Consider the following 22,232-nt stretch of genomic DNA (forward strand, 5'->3'; position numbering starts at 1 on the left):
GTTTGCTGAAATCGCAGGTCCGCTGAGCGGAGGGGGGTCCGCTGAGCGGAGGTCCCAACGTAGTTCGCTCCTGTTTGACGTCGCTTGAGGTCCGCTGAGCGAGGGTCTGAAGGATTTCGCTTCTGCCTTGCTCTGCTGAGCGAACCTTGCTGTGTGTGAATTTTTCCAAACTTCAAAATAACGTATCTTTTGATCCATGAATCATTTCTTAGTGCCATTTTTGGGCGTTGTGCAAGTAATTAAATGTTTTATAAGATGAATGATGAATATTGTTATTATCCGACTTTATTTCTTTAAAAACTCGATTTAATTACTTGATGAGAATTGGACATTGTGTGCATATGAGATAGGTATGACAATGTGTTTGATGTGATGATGAATTGGTTGTGACTTGTTATTATGATTGTGAGGGATGCATGACTATTTGAATGATGTTGAAAACATGTACATACTTAATCGGTGATGTGGTGTTGAGATGAGTTGTTCATCGTGATTCGGTGTGTTTTAAGTATGTTATATGTGTTTCATTCATTCATATGCATTGATGTTGGATCCCGGTGATGTTTGGATCGTTGGTGGACATATTTCCCATTGTGTGGAAATTGTGTCGGTGGGCCGTATCTCGATGAGGCGTAGATCGGTTAGGTGGATTGATTCCACGGTTTATTGGTACCACATGCATAGTGTCAGTTGTGTCATATGCATTTTGTCATAATATGATTGTATGGATTTCTGTAGTGTGTGTTGTAATCTATTATTGTGTGAATTAATAATGGATGTGAATCTGAATATGTATAATTGGGTGAACGGTATATTATGATTCTTGTTGCTTATGAATTGCATAATATTTACTAATTGAGAATGAGACTCACCCTTACATGTTGTCATTTTCAGATTGAGGAGTAGCGGCATTAGTGCTTGGGGAGGATGACTCATAGAGTTTATCCGTTTATGTTGGGTCGTGTCGGTCATGCTCTGATCTGTAACACTGGGGAACGATAGTTATAGAGTTGTATGAAATTAATCTACTTTATTGGTGTTGGATTATGATTCCATTGGATGTATTTGATAATGTTTCTTATTCCGCTGTGATAAACATAATTACGATTTTGGTGAACCATTTCCTAATGAAGCATGAATTGACCATGATTGGTTTATTTATTTTATATAATTGTGGCACCCTTGTGTTTATGTTTTACTCTGATATAATTGTTTAAAAATTGCCGCGGGGTTTAGAAGGGTGTCACAATAGTGGTATCAGAGCATAGTCGGTCGTTTGAGTCAGAGTCTTAGTGTCAGTTAATCCCTCGTATGCGAATAGTGTAAGGTTGACACTATCGATACATCTTGTTCTAATGAATATTGTTTTATATTTAGCAGAACAATGGCTGGAAGAGGAGGAAGAAACGACGATGCAATTGCTGAGGCTCTGGGCATGATTGCTGGTGTACTGGGAGGGAATGTCAATGGAGCTGGTATTGGTGCTGACAGGCAGCGGAACAGTTTCCAGCGGAACAATCCTCCGTTGTTCAAGGGCACACATGATCCCGAAGGTGCTCAGAAATGGCTTAAGGAGATCGAGAGGATTTTCAGAGTCATCGATTGTGCTGAGAACCTGAAAGTGAGGTATGGTACTCATATGTTGTCCGAAGAAGCTAATGACTGGTGGATGGCTACCAGGGCTGAATTGGATGCTGATGGTGTAGCTGTTTCCTGGGCTGTGTTCAAGAGAGAGTTTCTGAGGAGGTATTTTCCTGAAGACGTTCGAGGCAGGAAAGAGATTGAATTTTTGGAGCTGACTCAGGGTAATATGACGGTACCAGAGTATGCTTCGAAATTTTTCGAGTTGGCGAAGTACTACGTTCACTACAACAATGACGAGGCTAGTGAATTCTCAAAGTGCATCAAGTTTGAGAATGGTCTTCGTGATGAGATCAAGCAAGGGATCAGGTACCAGAGAATTCGGTGATTTGTCGATTTGGTGGACTGTAGTAGGATCTTCGAAGAGGATAACCTTAAGCTGAAGTCATCTCACTCTCGCGAGTTGGTTGACAAGAAAGGTAAGAAGCCTATGGATAGAGGTAAGCCATATGGTAGAGGAAATCCTAGAGCTGGGGATTGGAAGAGGCCTAGTGGGGGAGATTCTGGTGCTCCCGTTAGGTGCTACAACTGTGGTGAGACTGGGCATAGAAGGAATGAGTGCAAGAGTGGAGAGAAGAAATGCTTCAAGTGTGGTAAGGCGGGTCATATTGCTTCAGATTGTAGGATGAAGATTGTGACTTGCTACAATTGCGGCGAAGAGGGTCACATCAGTCCGCACTGCACTAAACCGAAGAAGGATCAGGTTGGTGGAAAAGTCTTTGCCTTGTCTGGGTCAGAGACTACTCCAGAAGATCGTCTAATTAAAGGTACGTGTTTTATCCATGACACACCTTTAGTTGCTATTATAGATACTGGAGCGACTCATTCGTTCATTTCAATGGATTGTGCTAAACGATTGGGATTAGAAATATCTGTTATTCATGGAAGTATGGTTATTGACACTCCTGCGTCGGGTTCAGTAACTACTTCTTTTGCTTGTTTGAACTGTCCTGTTGACATATTTGGTAGGAAGTTTGGAATGGATTTAGTATGCCTTCCTCTTGAAGGACTTGACGTCATTTTAGGGATGAACTGGTTGCAATTTAATCAAGTTCATATCAATTGTTTTACGAAGACGGTTATCTTTCCTGAAGAGGTTAGTGTTGAGGATTTGACTATGTCAGTCAAACAGATGAATTTGGCTATCAATGATGGAGCGGTGGTATTTATGTTGTGCTCCTCGATGGAAGTGAAAGGGAGCGATAACACTGGTGAGCTACGAGTAGTGAATGAGTATCCGGAAGTGTTTCCAGAAGATGTTAGTGAAATGCCACCTGAAAGAGAAGTGGAGTTCGCTATAGAATTGATTCCTGGAACTAGTCCTGTGTCGATGGCACCGTATCGCATGTCAGCATCAGAATTGGCTGAACTGAAGAAACAGTTAGAAGAATTGTTGGAGAAGAAGTTTATTCGTCCTAGTGTGTCACCGTGGGGTGCGCCGGTACTGTTGGTTAAGAAGAAAGAAGGTTCAATGAGGCTATGTGTTGATTATAGACAATTGAACAAAGTGACAATCAAGAATCAATACCCTTTGCCGAGGATTGACGACTTGATGGACCAGTTGTTTGGAGCTTGTGTGTTTAGCAAGATTGATCTCAGGTCTGGATATCACCAAATTCGTGTGAAGGCAGAAGATATTCAGAAGACGGCATTCTGAACGAGGGATGGACACTATGAATATTCTGTTATGCCATTTGGTGTTACTAATGCACCTGGTGTTTTCATGGAGTATATGAACAGGATATTTCACCCGTATCTTGACAAGTTCGTGGTAGTGTTCATTGACAAAATTCTGATTTACTCGAAGAGTGATGAAGAACATGCAGATCATTTAAGAGTGGTGTTGGAGTTATTGAAGGAGAAGAAATTGTATGCGAAATTGTCTAAATGTGAATTCTGGTTGAAGGAAGTAAGTTTTCTTGGCCATGTAATTACGAAGGACGGTATCGCAGTGGATCCTATGAAGGTAGAAGCAGTATCTCAGTGGGAGACGCCGAAGAATGCTTCAGAGATTCGTAGTTTTCTTGGTCTTGCAGGTTACTATAGAAAGTTCATTGAGGGATTTTCGAAGTTGGCATTACCAATGACTAAGTTAACAAGAAAAGGACAAGTATTTGTATGGGATTCAGAATGTGAAAAAGGTTTTCAAGAGTTGAAGAAGAGGTTGACAAGTGCTCCGATCTTAATTTTGCCTAATCCAGCGAAGTCTTTTAATGTGTACTGTGATGCTTCACTGATGGGTTTAGGTGGTGTTTTGATGCAAGATAAGCAGGTAGTGGCCTATGCTTCAAGACAGTTGAAAATTCATGAAAGGAATTATCCAACTCATGATTTGGAATTGGCGGCTGTGGTGTTTGTGTTGAAGTTGTGGAGACATTATCTCTATGGTTCTCGATTTGAGGTATTCAGCGATCATAAGAGTCTGAAGTATCTCTTCGATCAGAAAGAGCTCAATATGAGACAGAGAAGATGGTTAGAATTTTTGAAGGACTATGATTTCGGTTTGAATTACCATCCTGGTAAAGCAAATGTTGTTGCTGATGCATTGAGCAGGAAGTCATTGCATATGTCTATGCTAATGGTGCGAGAATTGGATTTAATTGAACAATTCCGAGATTTGAGTTTAGTATGCGAAAGTACTTCTAATAGCGTTAAGTTGGGAATGTTAAAGTTAACTAATAGTATCCTTGGAGAAATTAGAAACGGACAGAAATCTGACATTGGATTGGTAGATAAGTTGACATTGATTAACCAAGGTCGAGGAGGTGAATTCCGAATTGACGAGAATGGTGTCATAAGGTTTGGAGACCGAGTGTGTGTACCCGATGTTGCTGAGATCAGAAAGAGTATTCTGGAAGAAGGACACCGGAGTGGATTGAGCATTCATCCTGGTGCTACCAAGATGTATCATGATTTGAAGAAGTTATTTTGGTGGCCTGGAATGAAGAAGGAAATTGCTGAGTTTGTTTATGCTTGCTTAATTTGTCAGACGTCGAAATTTGAGCATCAAAAACCGTCTGGATTGATGGAACCGTTGTTTGTTCCGGATTGGAAGTTGGATGGAATTTCTATGGACTTTGTATCTGGTTTACCTAGAACGAGCAGGAATTGTGATTCTATCTGGGTTATTGTAGACCGGTTGACGAAATCTGCTCACTTTATTCCAATAAGAATGGATTATCCGATGGAGAAGTTGGCTCAGTTGTATGTTGAGAAGATAGTGAGTTTGCTTGGTGTTCCGGCTAGTATTGTGTCGGATAGAGATCCGAGATTTACTTCTAAGTTCTGGACAGGATTGCAGGAAGCCTTAGGTACTAAGTTGAGGTTGAGTTCTGCTTATCACCCGCAGACAGATGGTCAGACGGAGAGAACGACTCAATCGTTAGAGGATTTGCTACGAGCTTGTGTATTAGAAAAAGGTGGTGCTTGGGATAGTTATTTACCTTTGGTTGAGTTTACCTACAACAATAGTTATCATTCGAGTATTGGTATGGCTCCGTTTGAAGCATTGTATGGTAGGAGATGTAGAACACCTTTGTGTTGGTGCGAATCTGGAGAAAATACGGTGGTTGGACCGGAGATTGTGCAACAAACTACAGAAAATATCAAGATGATTCAGGAAAAGATGAGAGCTTCTCAGAGTCGTCAGAAGAGTTACCATGACAAAAGAAGGAAGGATATTGAATTTAAGGAAGGAGATCATGTATTCATGCGAGTTACTCCGATGACTGGTATTGGGAGAGCCTTGAAGTCGAAGAAGTTAACTCCGCGTTTCATTAGTCCATTTCAGATTACTAACAAGATTGGGAAGGTTGCTTATCAGGATGCTTTACCGCCTGTACTCGCTAATTTGCATGATGTGTTCCATGTATCTCAGTTGAGGAAATACATTGCGGATCCGTCTCATGAAATTCAGGTAGATGATATACAGGTGCGAGATAATTTGACTGTAGAGACGTTACCTATGAATATTGAAGATCGTAAAGTGAAGCAGTTGCGAGGTAAAGATATAGCAACGGTGAAAGTGGTTTGGGGAGGACCAGCCGGTGGAAATGTTACATGGGAGTTAGAGAGCCAGATGAAGGACTCTTACCCGGAACTTTTCGTCTAAGGTATGTTTTCGAGGACGAAAACTCTTTTAGTGGGGGAGAGTTGTAACACCCATAATTTCAGTTTATTAATTTAATTTGGATTTAAATTAAATAATTGGAATTTTAGAATTTAAATTGGATTTAATTGAAAAATGATGGAGTAAGAGCTATTGGGCTTATGGTGTGGTGATAGTAAAAGAGGGGTGCTAATTAGTTAGGCCTTTTACTAAGTTGTGGTTAATTTATTTTATTTTATTTTCCATAAAATAAGAAAAAGGAACCATTTGGGGAGAAAGGAAGAACACGTGAAAAGAGCAAGAGAAGAGAAAGAGGCAAGAACGTGAAACCGGAAGGAGAGCATTCAAGAAATTCATCGAGGTAAGGGGGGGCTCTTCCTTTTAGTATCTCTTATGTGGTCTTAGGTGATAGGTAGATTGATGTATGGTTTGGTACAATTAGATATTGGGATTGTTAGGTTAGGGTGTTAAAATTGGATTGAATTGATGATAATTGTGTGAACTATTTGGTTAATAATGAGTTTGGATGATGTTTTGTGGTGTATAATTGAATGTATGATGATTATATGCCTGTATGTGATGTCTGGAATCGTTTTTGGGTAAAAAGGGAGTGAAATCGCAGGGTCTGTCGCAGACTTGGGGTTTGCTGAAATCGCAGGTCCGCTGAGCGGAGGGGGGTCCGCTGAGCGGAGGTCCCAACGTAGTTCGCTCCTGTTTAACGTCGCTTGAGGTCCGCTGAGCGGGGGTCTGAAGGATTTCGCTTCTGCCTTGCTCCGCTGAGCGAACCTTGCTGTGTGTGAATTTTTCCAAACTTTAAAATAACGTATCTTTTGATCCATGAATCATTTCTTAGTGCCGTTTTGGGCGTTGTGCAAGTAATTAAGTGTTTTATATGATGAATGATGAATATTGGTATTATCCGACTTTATTTCTTTAAAAACTCGATTTAATTACTTGATGAGAATTGGACATTGTGTGCATATGAGATAGGTATGACAATGTGTTTGATGTGATGATGAATTGGTTGTGACTTGTTATTATGATTGTGAGGGATGCATGACTATTTGAATGATGTTGAAAACATGTACATACTTAATCGGTGATGTGGTGTTGAGATGAGTTGTTCATCGTGATTCGGTGTGTTTTAAGTATGTTATATGTGTTTCATTCATTCATATGCATTGATGTTGGATCCCGGTGATGTTTGGATCGTTGGTGGACATATTTCCCATTGTGTGGAAATTGTGTCGGTGGGCCGTATCTCGATGAGGCGTAGATCGGTTAGGTGGATTGATTCCACGGTTTATTGGTACCACATGCATAGTGTCAGTTGTGTCATATGCATTTTGTCATAATATGATTGTATGGATTTCTGTAGTGTGTGTTGTAATCTATTATTGTGTGAATTAATAATGGATGTGAATCTGAATATGTATAATTGGGTGAACGGTATATTATGATGCTTGTTGCTTATGAATTGCATAATATTTACTAATTGAGAATGAGACTCACCCTTACATGTTGTCATTTTCAGATTGAGGAGTAGCGGCATTAGTGCTTGGTGAGTATGACTCATAGAGTTTATCCGTTTATGTTGGGTCGTGTCGGTCATGCTCTGATCTGTAACACTGGGGAACGATAGTTATAGAGTTGTATGAAATTAATCTACTTTATTGGTGTTGGATTATGATTCCATTGGATGTATTTGATAATGTTTCTTATTCCGCTGTGATAAACATAATTACGATTTTGGTGAACTGTTTCCTAATGAAGTATGACTTGACCATGATTGGTTTATTTATTTTATATAATTGTGGCACCCTTGTGTTTATGTTTTACTCTGATATAATTGTTTAAAAATTGCCGCGGGGTTTAAAAGGGTGTTACAATAGTGGTATCAGAGCATAGTCGGTCGTTTGAGTCAGAGTCTTAGTGTCAGTTAATCCCTCGTATGCGAATAGTGTAAGGTTGACACTATCGATACATCTTGTTCTAATGAATATTGTTTTATATTTAGCAGAACAATGGCTGGAAGAGGAGGAAGAAACGACGATGCAATTGCTGAGGCTCTGGGCATGATTACTGGTGTACTGGGAGGGAATGTCAATGGAGCTGGTATTGGTGCTGACAGGCAGCAGAACAGTTTCCAGCGGAACAATCCTCCGTTGTTCAAGGGCACACATGATCCTGAAGGTGCTCAGAAATGGCTTAAGGAGATCGAGAGGATTTTCAGAGTCATCGATTGTGCTGAGAACCTGAAAGTGAGGTATGGTACTCATATGTTGTCCGAAGAAGCTGGTGACTGGTGGATGGCTACCAGGGCTGAATTGGATGCTGATGGTGTAGCTGTTTCCTGGGCTGTGTTCAAGAGAGAGTTTCTGAGGAGGTATTTTCCTGAAGACGTTCGAGGCAGGAAAGAGATTGAATTTTTGGAGCTGACTCAGGGTAATATGACGGTACCAGAGTATGCTTCGAAATTTTTCGAGTTGGCGAAGTACTACGTTCACTACAACAATGACGAGGCTAGTGAATTCTCAAAGTGCATCAAGTTTGAGAATGGTCTTCGTGATGAGATCAAGCAAGGGATCAGGTACCAGAGAATTCGGCGATTTGTCGATTTGGTGGACTGTAGTAGGATCTTCGAAGAGGATAACCTTAAGCTGAAGTCATCTCACTCTCGCGAGTTGGTTGACAAGAAAGGTAAGAAGCCTATGGATAGAGGTAAGCCATATGGTAGAGGAAATCCTAGAGCTGGGGATTGGAAGAGGCCTAGTGGGGGAGATTCTGGTGCTCCCGTTAGGTGCTACAACTGTGGTGAGACTGGGCATAGAAGGAATGAGTGCAAGAGTGGAGAGAAGAAATGCTTCAAGTGTGGTAAGGCGGGTCATATTGCTTCAGATTGTAGGATGAAGATTGTGACTTGCTACAATTGCGGCGAAGAGGGTCACATCAGTCCGCACTGCACTAAACCGAAGAAGGATCAGGTTGGTGGAAAAGTCTTTGCCTTGTCTGGGTCAGAGACTACTCCAGAAGATCGTCTAATTAAAGGTACGTGTTTTATCCATGACACACCTTTAGTTGCTATTATAGATACTGGAGCGACTCATTCGTTCATTTCAATGGATTGTGCTAAACGATTGGGATTAGAAATATCTGTTATTCATGGAAGTATGGTTATTGACACTCCTGCGTCGGGTTCAGTAACTACTTCTTTTGCTTGTTTGAACTGTCCTGTTGACATATTTGGTAGGAAGTTTGGAATGGATTTAGTATGCCTTCCTCTTGAAGGACTTGACGTCATTTTAGGGATGAACTGGTTGCAATTTAATCAAGTTCATATCAATTGTTTTACGAAGACGGTTATCTTTCCTGAAGAGGTTAGTGTTGAGGATTTGACTATGTCAGTCAAACAGATGAATTTGGCTATCAATGATGGAGCGGTGGTATTTATGTTGTGCTCCTCGATGGAAGTGAAAGGGAGCGATAACACTGGTGAGCTACGAGTAGTGAATGAGTATCCGGAAGTGTTTCCAGAAGATGTTAGTGAGTTGCCACCTGAAAGAGAAGTGGAGTTCGCTATAGAATTGATTCCTGGAACTAGTCCTGTGTCGATGGCACCGTATCGCATGTCAGCATCAGAATTGGCTGAACTGAAGAAACAGTTAGAAGAATTGTTGGAGAAGAAGTTTATTCGTCCTAGTGTGTCACCGTGGGGTGCGCCGGTACTGTTGGTTAAGAAGAAAGAAGGTTCAATGAGGCTATGTGTTGATTATAGACAATTGAACAAAGTGACAATCAAGAATCGATACCCTTTGCCGAGGATTGACGACTTGATGGACCAGTTGGTTGGAGCTTGTGTGTTTAGCAAGATTGATCTGAGGTCTGGATATCACCAAATTCGTGTGAAGGCAGAAGATATTCAGAAGACGGCATTCCGAACGAGGTATGGACACTATGAATATTCTGTTATGCCATTTGGTGTTACTAATGCACCTGGTGTTTTCATGGAGTATATGAACAGGATATTTCACCCGTATCTTGACAAGTTCGTGGTAGTGTTCATTGACGACATTCTGATTTACTCGAAGAGTGATGAAGAACATGCAGATCATTTAAGAGTGGTGTTGGAGTTATTGAAGGAGAAGAAATTGTATGCGAAATTGTCTAAATGTGAATTCTGGTTGAAGGAAGTAAGTTTTCTTGGCCATGTAATTACGAAGGACGGTATCGCAGTGGATCCTATGAAGGTAGAAGCAGTATCTCAGTGGGAGACGCCGAAGAATGCTTCAGAGATTCGTAGTTTTCTTGGTCTGGCAGGTTACTATAGAAAGTTCATTGAGGGATTTTCGAAGTTGGCATTACCAATGACTAAGTTATAAAGAAAAGGACAAGTATTTGTATGGGATTCAGAATGTGAAAAAGGTTTTCAAGAGTTGAAGAAGAGGTTGACAAGTGCTCCGATCTTAATTTTGCCTAATCCAGCGAAGTCTTTTAATGTGTACTGTGATGCTTCACTGATGGGTTTAGGTGGTGTTTTGATGCAAGATAAGCAGGTAGTGGCCTATGCTTCAAGACAGTTGAAAATTCATGAAAGGAATTATCCAACTCATGATTTGGAATTGGCGGCTGTGGTGTTTGTGTTGAAGTTGTGGAGACATTATCTCTATGGTTCTCGATTTGAGGTATTCAGCGATCATAAGAGTCTGAAGTATCTCTTCGATCAGAAAGAGCTCAATATGAGACAGAGAAGATGGTTAGAATTTTTGAAGGACTATGATTTCGGTTTGAATTACCATCCTGGTAAAGCAAATGTTGTTGCTGATGCATTGAGCAGGAAGTCATTGCATATGTCTATGCTAATGGTGCGAGAATTGGATTTAATTGAACAATTCCGAGATTTGAGTTTAGTATGCGAAAGTACTTCTAATAGCGTTAAGTTGGGAATGTTAAAGTTAACTAATAGTATCCTTGGAGAAATTAGAAACGGACAGAAATCTGACATTGGATTGGTAGATAAGTTGACATTGATTAACCAAGGTCGAGGAGGTGAATTCCGAATTGACGAGAATGGTGTCATAAGGTTTGGAGACCGAGTGTGTGTACCCGATGTTGCTGAGATCAGAAAGAGTATTCTGGAAGAAGGACACCAGAGTGGATTGAGCATTCATCCTGATGCTACCAAGATGTATCATGATTTGAAGAAGTTATTTTGGTGGCCTGGAATGAAGAAGGAAATTGCTGAGTTTGTTTATGCTTGCTTAATTTGTCAGTAGTCGAAAATTGAGCATCAGAAACCGTCTGGATTAATGGAACCGTTGTTTGTTCCGGATTGGAAATGGGATGGAATTTCTATGGACTTTGTATCTGGTTTACCTAGAACGAGCAGGAATTGTGATTCTAACTGGGTTATTGTAGACCGGTTGACGAAATCTGCTCACTTTATTCTAATAAGAATGGATTATCCGATGGAGAAGTTGGCTCAGTTGTATGTTGAGAAGATAGTGAGTTTGCATGGTGTTCCAGCCAGTATTGTGTCGGATAGAGAGCCGAGATTTACTTCTAAGTTCTGGACAGGATTGCAGGAAGCCTTAGGTACTAAGTTGAGGTTGAGTTCTGCTTATCACCCGCAGACAGATGGTCAGACGGAGAGAACGATTCAATCGTTAGAGGATTTGCTACGAGCTTGTGTATTAGAAAAAGGTGGTGCTTGGGATAGTTATTTACCTTTGGTTGAGTTTACCTACAACAATAGTTATCATTCGAGTATTGGTATGGCTCCGTTTGAAGCATTGTATGGTAGGAGATGTAGAACACCTTTGTGTTGGTGCGAATCTGGAGAAAATACGGTGGTTGGACCGGAGATTGTGCAACAAACTACAGAAAAGATCAAGATGATTCAGGAAAAGATGAGAGCTTCTCAGAGTCGTCAGAAGAGTTACCATGACAAAAGAAGGAAGGATACTGAATTTAAGGAAGGAGATCATGTATTCATGCGAGTTACTCCGATGACTGGTATTGGGAGAGCCTTGAAGTCGAAGAAGTTAACTCCGCGTTTCATTGGTCCATTTCAGATTACTAAGAAGATTGGGAAGGTTGCTTATCAGGTTGCTTTACCGCCTGCACTCGCTAATTTTCATGATGTGTTCCATGTATCTCAGTTGAGGAAATACATTGCGGATCCGTCTCATGAAATTCACGTAGATGATATACAGGTGCGAGATAATCTGACTGTAGAGACGTTACCTATGAAGATTGAAGATCGTAAAGTGAAGCAGTTGCGAGGTAAAGATATAGCAACGGTGAAAGTGGTTTGGGGAGGACCAGCCGGTGGAAATGTTACATGGGAGTTAGAGAGCCAGATGAAGGACTCTTACCCGAAACTTTTCGTCTAAGGTATGTTTTCGAGGATGAAAACTCTTTTAGTGGGCGAGAGTTGTAACACCCATAATTTCAGTTTATTAATTTAATTTGGATTTAAATTAAATAATTGGAATTTTAGAATTTGAATTGGATTTAATTGAAAAATGATGGAGTAAGAGCTATTGGGCTTATGGTGTGGTGATAGTAAAAGAGGGGTGCTAATTAGTTAGGCCTTTTACTAAGTTGTGGTTAATTTATTTTATTTTATTTTTCATAAAATAAGAAAAAGGAACCATTTGGAGAGAAAGGAAGAACACGTGAAAAGAGCAAGAGAAGAGAAAGAGGACAGAACGTGAAAATGGAAGGAGAGCATTCAAGAAATTCATCGAGGTAAGGGGGGACTCTTCCTTTTAGTATCTCTTATGTGGTCTTAGGTGATAGGTAGATTGATGTATGGTTTTGTTCAATTAGATATTGGGATTGTTAGGTTAGGGTGTTAAAATTGGATTGAATTGATGATATTTGTGTGAACTATTAGGTTAATAATGAGTTTGGATGATGTTTTATGGTGTATAATTGAATGTATGATGATTATATGCCTGTATGTGATGTCTGGAATCATTTTTGGGGAAAAAAGGGAGTGAAATCGCAGGGTCTGTCGCAGACTTGGGGTTCGCTGAAATCGCAGGTCCGCTGAGCGGAGGGGGGTCCGCTGAGCGGAGGTCCCAACGTAGTTCGCTCCTGTTTGACGTTGCTTGAGGTCCGCTGAGCGGGGATCTGAAGGATTTCGCTTCTGCCTTGCTCCGCTGAGCGAACCTTGCTGTGTGTGAATTTTTCCAAACTTCAAAATAACGTATCTTTTGATCCATGAATCATTTCTTAATGCCGTTTTGGGCGTTGTGCAAGTAATTAAATGTTTTATATGATGAATGATGAATATTGGTATTATCCGACTTTATTTCTTTAAAAACTCGATTTAATTACTTGATGAGAATTGGACATTGTGTGCATATGAGATAGGTATGACAATGTGTTTGATGTGATGATGAATTGGTTGTGACTTGTTATTATGATTGTGAGGGATGCATGACTATTTGAATGATGTTGAAAACATGTACATACTTAATCGGTGATGTGGTGTTGAGATGAGTTGTTCATCGTGATTCGGTGTGTTTTAAGTATGTTATATGTGTTTCATTCATTCATATGCATTGATGTTGGATCCCGGTGATGTTTGGATCGTTGGTGGACATATTTCCCATTGTGTGGAAATTGTGTCGGTGGGCCGTATCTCGATGAGGCGTAGATCGGTTAGGTGGATTGATTCCACGGTTTATTGGTACCACATGTATAGTGTCAGGTGTGTCATATGCATTTTGTCATAATATGATTGTATGGATTTCTGTAGTGTGTGTTGTAATCTATTATTGTGTGAATTAATAATGGATGTGAATCTGAATATGTATAATTGGGTGAACGGTATATTATGATGCTTGTTGCTTATGAATTGCATAATATTTACTAATTGAGAATGAGACTCACCCTTACATGTTGTCATTTTCAGATTGAGGAGTAGCGGCATTAGTGCTTGGTGAGGATGACTCATAGAGTTTATCCGTTTATGTTGGGTCGTGTCGGTCATGCTCTGATCTGTAACACTGGGGAACAATAGTTATAGAGTTGTATGAAATTAATCTACTTTATTGGTGTTGGATTATGATTCCATTGGATGTATTTGATAATGTTTCTTATTCCGCTGTGATAAACATAATTACGATTTTGGTGAACCGTTTCCTAATGAAGCATGACTTGACCATGATTGGTTTATTTATTTTATATAATTGTGGCACCCTTGTGTTTATGTTTTACTCTGATATAATTGTTTAAAAATTGCCGCGGGGTTTAGAAGGGTGTTACATCCCTTGATCTTCACGTTTAACATTTCATAACAGTAAGGCCTTGTACGTCCATATTTACCACAATGGTGACATATCAACGACTGTTTCTTGTTTCAACTATAATGAGTTGACACATGTTGAGCACGATGTTGTGACACTTGATCTGACATCAAAACCTTAGTCTTCTTTCCAGGTATAACAACTTTCTCTGATGGAATCTTATCTCTTTAATGCTCGTCCCAAGATTGATTATCTTCATACCACCGGACATCTCTCCAAACTCCATTGTACCATCAAGAGAATTTGAGATAATTTTCAAATTACTTTCCAACTGAGTCAAATTATCTATTTTGGAGTTTGGTGAAGAAAATTCTTTTTCTACACTTGTGATGGTTGATGTAAGCTCCTTTGCTTCCTTCTGAAGAACACCAATGGTTTCTTCTAGATGTTTATTCTTAAGCATGCTTCTTTCCACTTGGAATGCAATATCTTGAAGGATGCATCAAACTATTCTTCGGACAGGTCTTCAATACTGGATACACTTGCAAATTCACATCTTCCAGAATAAGCAATCACATTGTTAGCAGTTTCTCCCTCAACTTCACTATCAAAATCAAACCAAGTGATAGATAATCCCTTTTTCTGTCTCTTTATGAAGGTTGGACATTCTTCTTTAATGTATCCATAGCCTTCATATTCATAGCACTAAATACTCTTGCCACCATTGGATTCGTCTTCACCCATGCCTTTGTTCTAGGGACTGGTGTTGGACCTTTTGTATTGCACATTTGTCCTCCACTTTATGTCTGAATACTTCAAGAAGTTGTTGAACTATTTCCCAAGAAGAGTTATAGATCTGACATGCTCTCCTCTTTACCATCATGACTTTCTTCCTCCTGAATGTTGGAAACAAATGCTATTCCTTTGTTCTTCTTTTCAGCCCTTTCATTGATGGATATCTCAAAGGTTTATAAGGAACCAATGAGTTCACCAACCTTGATGTTGCTCAAGTCCCGAGCTTCTTCAATAGCACTCACCTTCATATCAAACCTCTTAGGAAATTATTTGAGAATTTTTTTGGCAAGCTTTTTTCAGACATATTTTCCCTTAAGGGAAAGGAAGTGTTGGTAATATCACACAATGTGATGTGAGTTCATTGATAGACTCGTCTTCATTCATCCTCAGATTCTCAAACTTGGTAGTGTTGTACCCCAAAATTTGCACTCTCCTTTTGTCATTCTTGTTGGCTTATGTTTGCATAATCATACTCATATCATAGCATTTGACTCTATGGAAGTGGGATCAAGGGTTTTGAAGACTTCTTGTCTCCCCTATCTAGAGGAGGTGTGTGGTTCAAGTTAATGCAAGATTGAGGTCTCAATATCATGAGTGTTACCTCAAGCTTCAATATCATCATTTTCTTTTCTCAAGGTTCTCAAGATCATCAGGAGATCATAGCCTCAGGAGCTTAAGGATTGAATCACTGATTTTCATCACATGATCACCAACTAGGGTTTTGGTCAAAGTCAATATAAGATTGACTTTTTGATCAAAATATTGATATCATTAAGCAAGAAATGACCCAAGTACTTCATATGTTCCTCATTTGATCATTGCAACTTGAATAAGAGCTTTTCAATAGATGGTTGTTGACATTGGAACCTAATTGATCAAAAGTCAACTAAAAGTAAACTCAAGGTCAACAGGGACAATTTTTGGTCAACATGGACATTTCAAGGCATATTTAAAGAAAATAAAGGTTTTGATGTTGATTTATCAAGAAAAGTCAAGAAAGTCAAAGAAACGTCAAGATTAGGGTTTTAGTAGAATTTTGAGGTTACTTTTCCATGTTCATATACTCATGTTCTCAAGGCTATATCTTTCTCAATTTTGATTCAATTTGTGCAAACAAGGCATATAATTAAATATCTCACTTCCTAATACAAGTTTCTAGTTAGAATCATGTCAATTAGAGGCTTGGAGAAGAAGTTATGGTCATTGGAAAATTATGTTCCAAGGTTGTTAAATCTCTCACTTAGAGAAATTTTTGAATGTTTAAATTCAGCATGGAGCATGAGGTTCATGATGATTTTAAGGAGAGTTAGAGGTTTTTTTTTCAAGATGTGCTCAACAAGAGTTTTATGCTATGATCTTTTCTCTTTCTAATGGAATCAAGATTGAAATCATTTGGAGAATTATAAAGCAAGTTACGATGGATCAAAGATGGTAAGTTGAAGTTGGTAAAGTGTTATGATTTAGAAGCTTTTTAAGTAGTTTTGTGGAGTTATTTTCGAGGCCTCTTTACATGAATTTCCAAGGCCCTAATCAAGATATAATTAACATGAAAGTTGTTATGCTATTTCCATACTTTCATTTGAGCCAAAGATTGATTCAAATGGGGCCCTAGTTTTCAACTTATCCATGTGTAAAGTGGATTGCATGGGCATGATTTTGAATTGACATACATAATGTCAACTTTGGTAGCAAGGCATTTTGGATTTATTTCTTTGGCAAGAAGTGCAACATGGAACACACATACATACATCATCATTCCCTTTGCTTTATTTAGCCAAACAAAAAGAATGCCATGCATGCACATATGTGAGAACTTACACCAAAGAGGGAAAGAAAAGTTTTCATACAAACTTGCTCAACACTTTTCAAGGGACAACTCAACAAGTTTGTTGTGAATCTCCACTCACCCGATGGTGAATTCTTAGCCTAACTTTTTGTTCAGTAGGTGGCATGCATAATACAAATTTTATGGTTAGGGTTTCAAATTAAAGAATTGGGGTTTACACACATCGGGACCATAATCAACTATTAGGATAAAACAATTAGGGTTACAATACGTTGGTACCACGTACAAATAATTGGGAAGAAGACACGTTGAGACCACATACACAGACATAGAAATACATACCTAAAACAGAACTTGTCGTCTTCGTGCGTCTTGGATGCTTGATACATTGCAACACCAGAACCTATCCTTTTTGTTTTTGCTAAGGAACTTGTTCGATTCTAAAGCTTAAAAATTTTAGGGTTTCTTTTGAAGGTGATGAACGAACAAAAAATGGTGGAAGTAATTTTATTGGAGGTAAGTGAGAATGTTGAACTTAATTTTGTTGGAGGTAACTAATGATTTTTTAATCCATAATATTAATTAAAATGTTTCTGAAAAATAAAATATTAAATTTCAAATTAAAAATGAATAATAAATTGGTTTTAATGATGTGGCAAGTGACTGGACAAATCTTGAGGTGCCATGTCATTAAAAAGTCTGACAAATGACATGAGACCATAAAAAATTTCAGTTATTTGATATTGGGGGACCTAATAGCTGTTTTTTTTATAGGGGGACTAAAATGTTAGGAAAATCAATATGGGGGGGGGGGGGGGACTAAACGTGCATTTAAGTCTAATATATTTTTATTTTATTTAGCAGAAAAATTTGAATAATCTATTGTTGTTCTTGGTTGTTGATATTGAAATTAGCATATTTGTTTCTTGAATCTTGTAACTTGTAAGTTGTAAAGTTGTAGGATTTATGTGTTATTCACTTCTTGTTAGTTACTAGTTACTAATTATAAATTTTCTCTACTTTATGAAATTGATGTTTCTTGCTACTAATATAATAATTTATTGTAGGAACATAATTTTGCTTGCTGGTAAATACTATAGAATTGATCATCAGCAGACATAGTGAGATATTCCAGGTTTTTTCACCATGCCTCCTAAGGTTCCTCCTAGGAATAGAAAGTATGAATGTGGAAATGATAAGCATAAGAAAAAGAAAAAAATTGAAGAGTTAATTCAATCTCAAGCAGGAGCTCTTGACAAATTTTTAATAAAAGAACTAGAAGTTCCAAATGAAAGTTGTTATATTGATAATATTGATGTTGAAAATTTTGATAGTGTGCCCATTGAAAATGATAATGTTGATAGTGTGCTTATTGAAAATGATAAAGTTGATAGTATGCCCATTGAAAATGTTGATAGTGTGTCCATTGAAAATGATAATATTGATAGTGTGTCCTTTGGTGATGAAGTTAATAATGATGATGATAATCTTGAGGAAGTTAATAATGATGATCATGATGTTGATTATGATATATTTGATCAAAGAAATTGGGATCTTCTTTAACCTAAATTGATTGATTTATTAGTTGCGAAAGGTCCTAAAAGTGATAATTCCATTGTGAAGAATCCTAGAGATAGTTTGAATAGACGCTTTGCAACTAATTTGCATACTAGAGCTTTAGAAAATGGAGAGATTTTTGGTAGAGATTGGCTTGTTTATTTAAAAGAGCTTGATAGAGTATTTTGTTTTTGTTGTAAAGTTTTTAAAAATGGGATTGGTTGGGGACAATTAGCAAATGAGGGTTATAGTGATTGGTTACATGTTGGTGCAAGAATTAAAGTGCATGAGTTAGGCATGGAACAATACGACTACTTGGTATGAGTATCGTCAAAGGCTGCAAAAATTTCAAACTATTCATAAAACGACTCAAAGATTAATTGAGAAAGAAAAGGATCACTAGAAACATATTTTAAAAAGAGTTATTTCAATAGTAAAATTTCTTGCTAAACATAATTTGGCATTTCGTGGTTCTAAGGAGAAATTGTACGAAGATAGAATGGAAACTTTTTGGGTTTGATTAAAAGGTTAGCTGAATTTGACCCAATCATCCAAGAACATGTTAGACGTGTTACATCTCAACAAGTTCGCGTTCATTATCTTGGGCAAAAAATTCAAAATGAGTTGATTTTACTACTTGGTTCTGCAATTAAACTTGAAATCATTAGAAAAATCAAACAAGAAAAGTATTTCTCAATGATACTTGATTGTACTCTTGATGTTAGTCACCAAGAGCAAATGTCCTTGATAATAAGATATGTGGATTTTTTTCACCGTCTATTAGCATCTAGGAATCATTTTAGGATTTTAAAAAGAGTTGTTCAACACATTTATACAATATTTTCCAATTCTACTAAGAGATGGTAAATTTTAAAAGATAATGTAAAAGGGTTGACTCCAAAATGTTTGTCATCCACTCGTTGGGAGAGTTGTGTAGAAAGTGTCAAAGCTACAAGAACTCAAATGTTAGATTTTATAGAAGCTTTACTTGAAGTTTCGGAAAATGATATTGATCCTAAAATACAAAATGAAGCTAAATCCTTAGCAACAAATGAGCTTGATGATTTTGAGTTTTTGATGGCTATAATTATTTGTTTTGAAATATTATCTGCAATTAATTCTGTTAACAAGCTTTTACAGGAAAAGAATATGCTTATTGATGTTGCTATGGGAAAAATAAAGGGGTTGATTTCATATTTTGAAGGATATAGAGAAACAGGTTTTTATAAGGCATTGGTTAACGCTAAGGAAATTGTGGTTGAATTGAATATTGCTCCAACATTTCCTCAAAGGCGTATAATTAAAGGAAGAAGACAGTTTGATGAGAATTTGAATACCCCAACAGTCGAACTATCTGAAGAAGAACCTTTCATGGTTAATTATTTTCTTTACCTTGTTTATCAAGTTGTTGTTTCTCTTAATAAGAGATTTGAGCAATACCAAGAGTATGAAAGTATTTTTGATTTCTTGTTTTCTTCTCACAAGTTATAATCTTTGGATGATACAACTTTGAAGTCTTGTTGTAGTAACTTTGAACGAGTATTGCAACGTAATGAGCAATCTGATATTTATGGAAAAGAACTTTTTGCAGAGTTAAATTTACTAAGAGAAAAGTTGCCTGAAGAAATTATAAGACCAACTGATGTATTATTATTTTCAAAAGATTTGGATTATTTTCCTAATACGGTTATTGCGTATAGAATTTTATTGACTATTCCTATGACAATTGCTTCTGTAGAAAAAAGTTTTTCAAAATTGAAGTTGTTAAAGATTTGCGGCCTACCATGTCACAAGAAAGATTTAATGAATTGACATTAATGCAGTTGAAAATGATATTTTGGAAACAATAAAGTATGAAGACTTAGTTGATGAATTTTCTACAAAAAATGTTCGTAGGAAGATTCTTTAAGTAGTTAGATACTTTAAGTTGTATGAAATAATGTTTATATTTTTAAACAATAATTTAATTTTTTTGTGCTTCATTTGATTAATATATAATATCTATATGCGATATTTTTAATTATTAAAATTTTAATTTTTTTTTTAAATTTAGATCCATTTTTTAAATTATAACAGAGCCCTGACCTTATTAGGCTAGCTCTGCATTTTAACATAAAAATCTCAAAACATTAAGTATGTAAGTCTTTTCATTTATTTTATTGAACACTATTTTTCAGTTCAAAGTCTGTCACCACATGTTGTTTATGTCACAAATTTTTGTTAGTAGTGACTTTATATGTTCATTACATAAAATGAGAGCACATCATATTTTTGAATTAATAAAGTTAACCGCGATGAAATATTGATGGCATGAATCCTCCCTCACCTCATGAGAAAGGAAGATATGCAGTGCATGTATACGTGTTATATATGTTTTTATTTTAATTTTATTTGGTTGAGACAGTCTTATATAGTAGTTCTTATTATGCAAACATGTGTTTAAAGCTACTAGTTTGAGATATAAAAAATACCGTTGTTAGTGATTAACTGATAACATCATGAAAGTGAATTATATAATTCTGGAACACACCTCAACACTATCATAGAAAACGATAATGATTTACATTTCATTTCTTAAACACTTGATTAATATTTTATTTTATCTTTATCTATTGTTTTTGTCGTAAAATAATTTGTTTTGAAATGGATATTTTTATTAATGAATATTGAGTTGAGTCGCAGATAAAGTTTTTCACTTTAAGACATTAGAATAAGATATTAGTACTACTTATTAACTCATGTTTATGACATGGGTAAGAAAACAAAGGATGGGAAATCAAACTGAATTTTTTATTTTTTATTTTTAACTTGATATTAATATATACAATAGGTTTCTATAAATACACACCAATAATAACTATAAAGTTAAAATTTAGCAAGTTAGTTAATAAAACTAATTTACACAAAAATAACTAATTTGGGGATTAAATGATGTTATTCATTCTTAGTTTGGTAGATAAAGAAGAAAAAGGCTTTGGCGTAGGGTTTTTTAAAGATATTTGCAACTTTTGGTTTGAACGTTGTGACAATCCATTTCGATGTGTTTTTTGCGTTCGTGAAACACCAGTTGTTGGCGATATATATTGTGGAACGATTCTCTCAAAACATGGTGATGGGTTAAAGGTGTTGAATATCAAGATCAAAGAGAAGGTATAGAAGCCACTGGACTTCACATGTTGTATTTGCCAGCGTGCGGTACTCTACTTCTGATGAATATCTGGAAACGATATCCTACTTTTTGCTTTTCCAGTGTATGCGTGCAAGATAAAAATAGAATCCGATTGTGGATCATGTGGATTCATTGCATGACCCCCAATTTGAATCGGTGAACTCACCCAAATTAGTGGAAGAGTTTATCTTGTAAATGAGTCCTTTTGCAAGTTCTAACTTGATGCAACAGAGAATTTTGAGAGCATATTGTAAATGAATAATAGTTGGTTTGGAGATAAACCGAATCAACCTGCAAATAGTAAAACTAATGTCAGGATGTGTGTGTATGTTAAATATAAAAGCTTTCCTATTAGGCCAAGGAAAGAAGTGGAATTTGAAAGAAGAGGTGTCTTTGATTCATGGTTTAGTTTATGGCCAGGGTTCATAGGTGTTGGTACATGCTTAGCACCAAAGAGACTCGCTTCTTGAAGAAAAATCAAGCCATGTTTTCTTAGATAGGCTGATATGCCTTGAGATGATCTAGCCACTTAGAAGCCTTAGAATTATTTTAAGTTGCACAAATCTTTGATGCTGAATTTTGCGTCTAGTGACTATTTTAAATAAGAAATATCATTCATATTATTACCAGCAATCATGAGATCGTGCACATAAACAAGCACAACAATAAAGGAATTAGGATAATTTTTTTATATAAAAAAGGAGTAATCGAGTCTTGATTGAGTATAATCTAATTTAATTAGAGTGGAACTAAGTTTATGGTTCCACTGTTTATTGTCTTGATTTAAGCCATAGGTGGAGCAATTTAATTTACAAACAATGTTATTACTTGAAACTTTTAAACTAGGGGGAACTTTCATGTAGACTTCCTCATCTAAATCTCCATGTAAAAAGATTGTATTGATGTCTAATTGATGAA

General features: G+C 37.1%; 1 protein-coding gene across 1 annotated transcript; it reads left to right on the forward strand.

The window, feature by feature from the left end:
* Positions 1–17,734: 17,734 nt before the first annotated feature.
* On the forward strand, positions 17,735–18,151 carry LOC131596908 (uncharacterized). The gene has a single exon (XM_058869643.1). It carries the CDS (start codon positions 17,735–17,737, stop codon positions 18,149–18,151), a length of 417 nt encoding a protein of 138 aa, XP_058725626.1.
* Positions 18,152–22,232: the final 4,081 nt, after the last annotated feature.

Source organism: Vicia villosa, linkage group LG4 (assembly GCF_029867415.1).
Source record: "Vicia villosa cultivar HV-30 ecotype Madison, WI linkage group LG4, Vvil1.0, whole genome shotgun sequence".
In the NCBI taxonomy this organism is placed as follows: domain Eukaryota; kingdom Viridiplantae; phylum Streptophyta; class Magnoliopsida; order Fabales; family Fabaceae; genus Vicia; species Vicia villosa.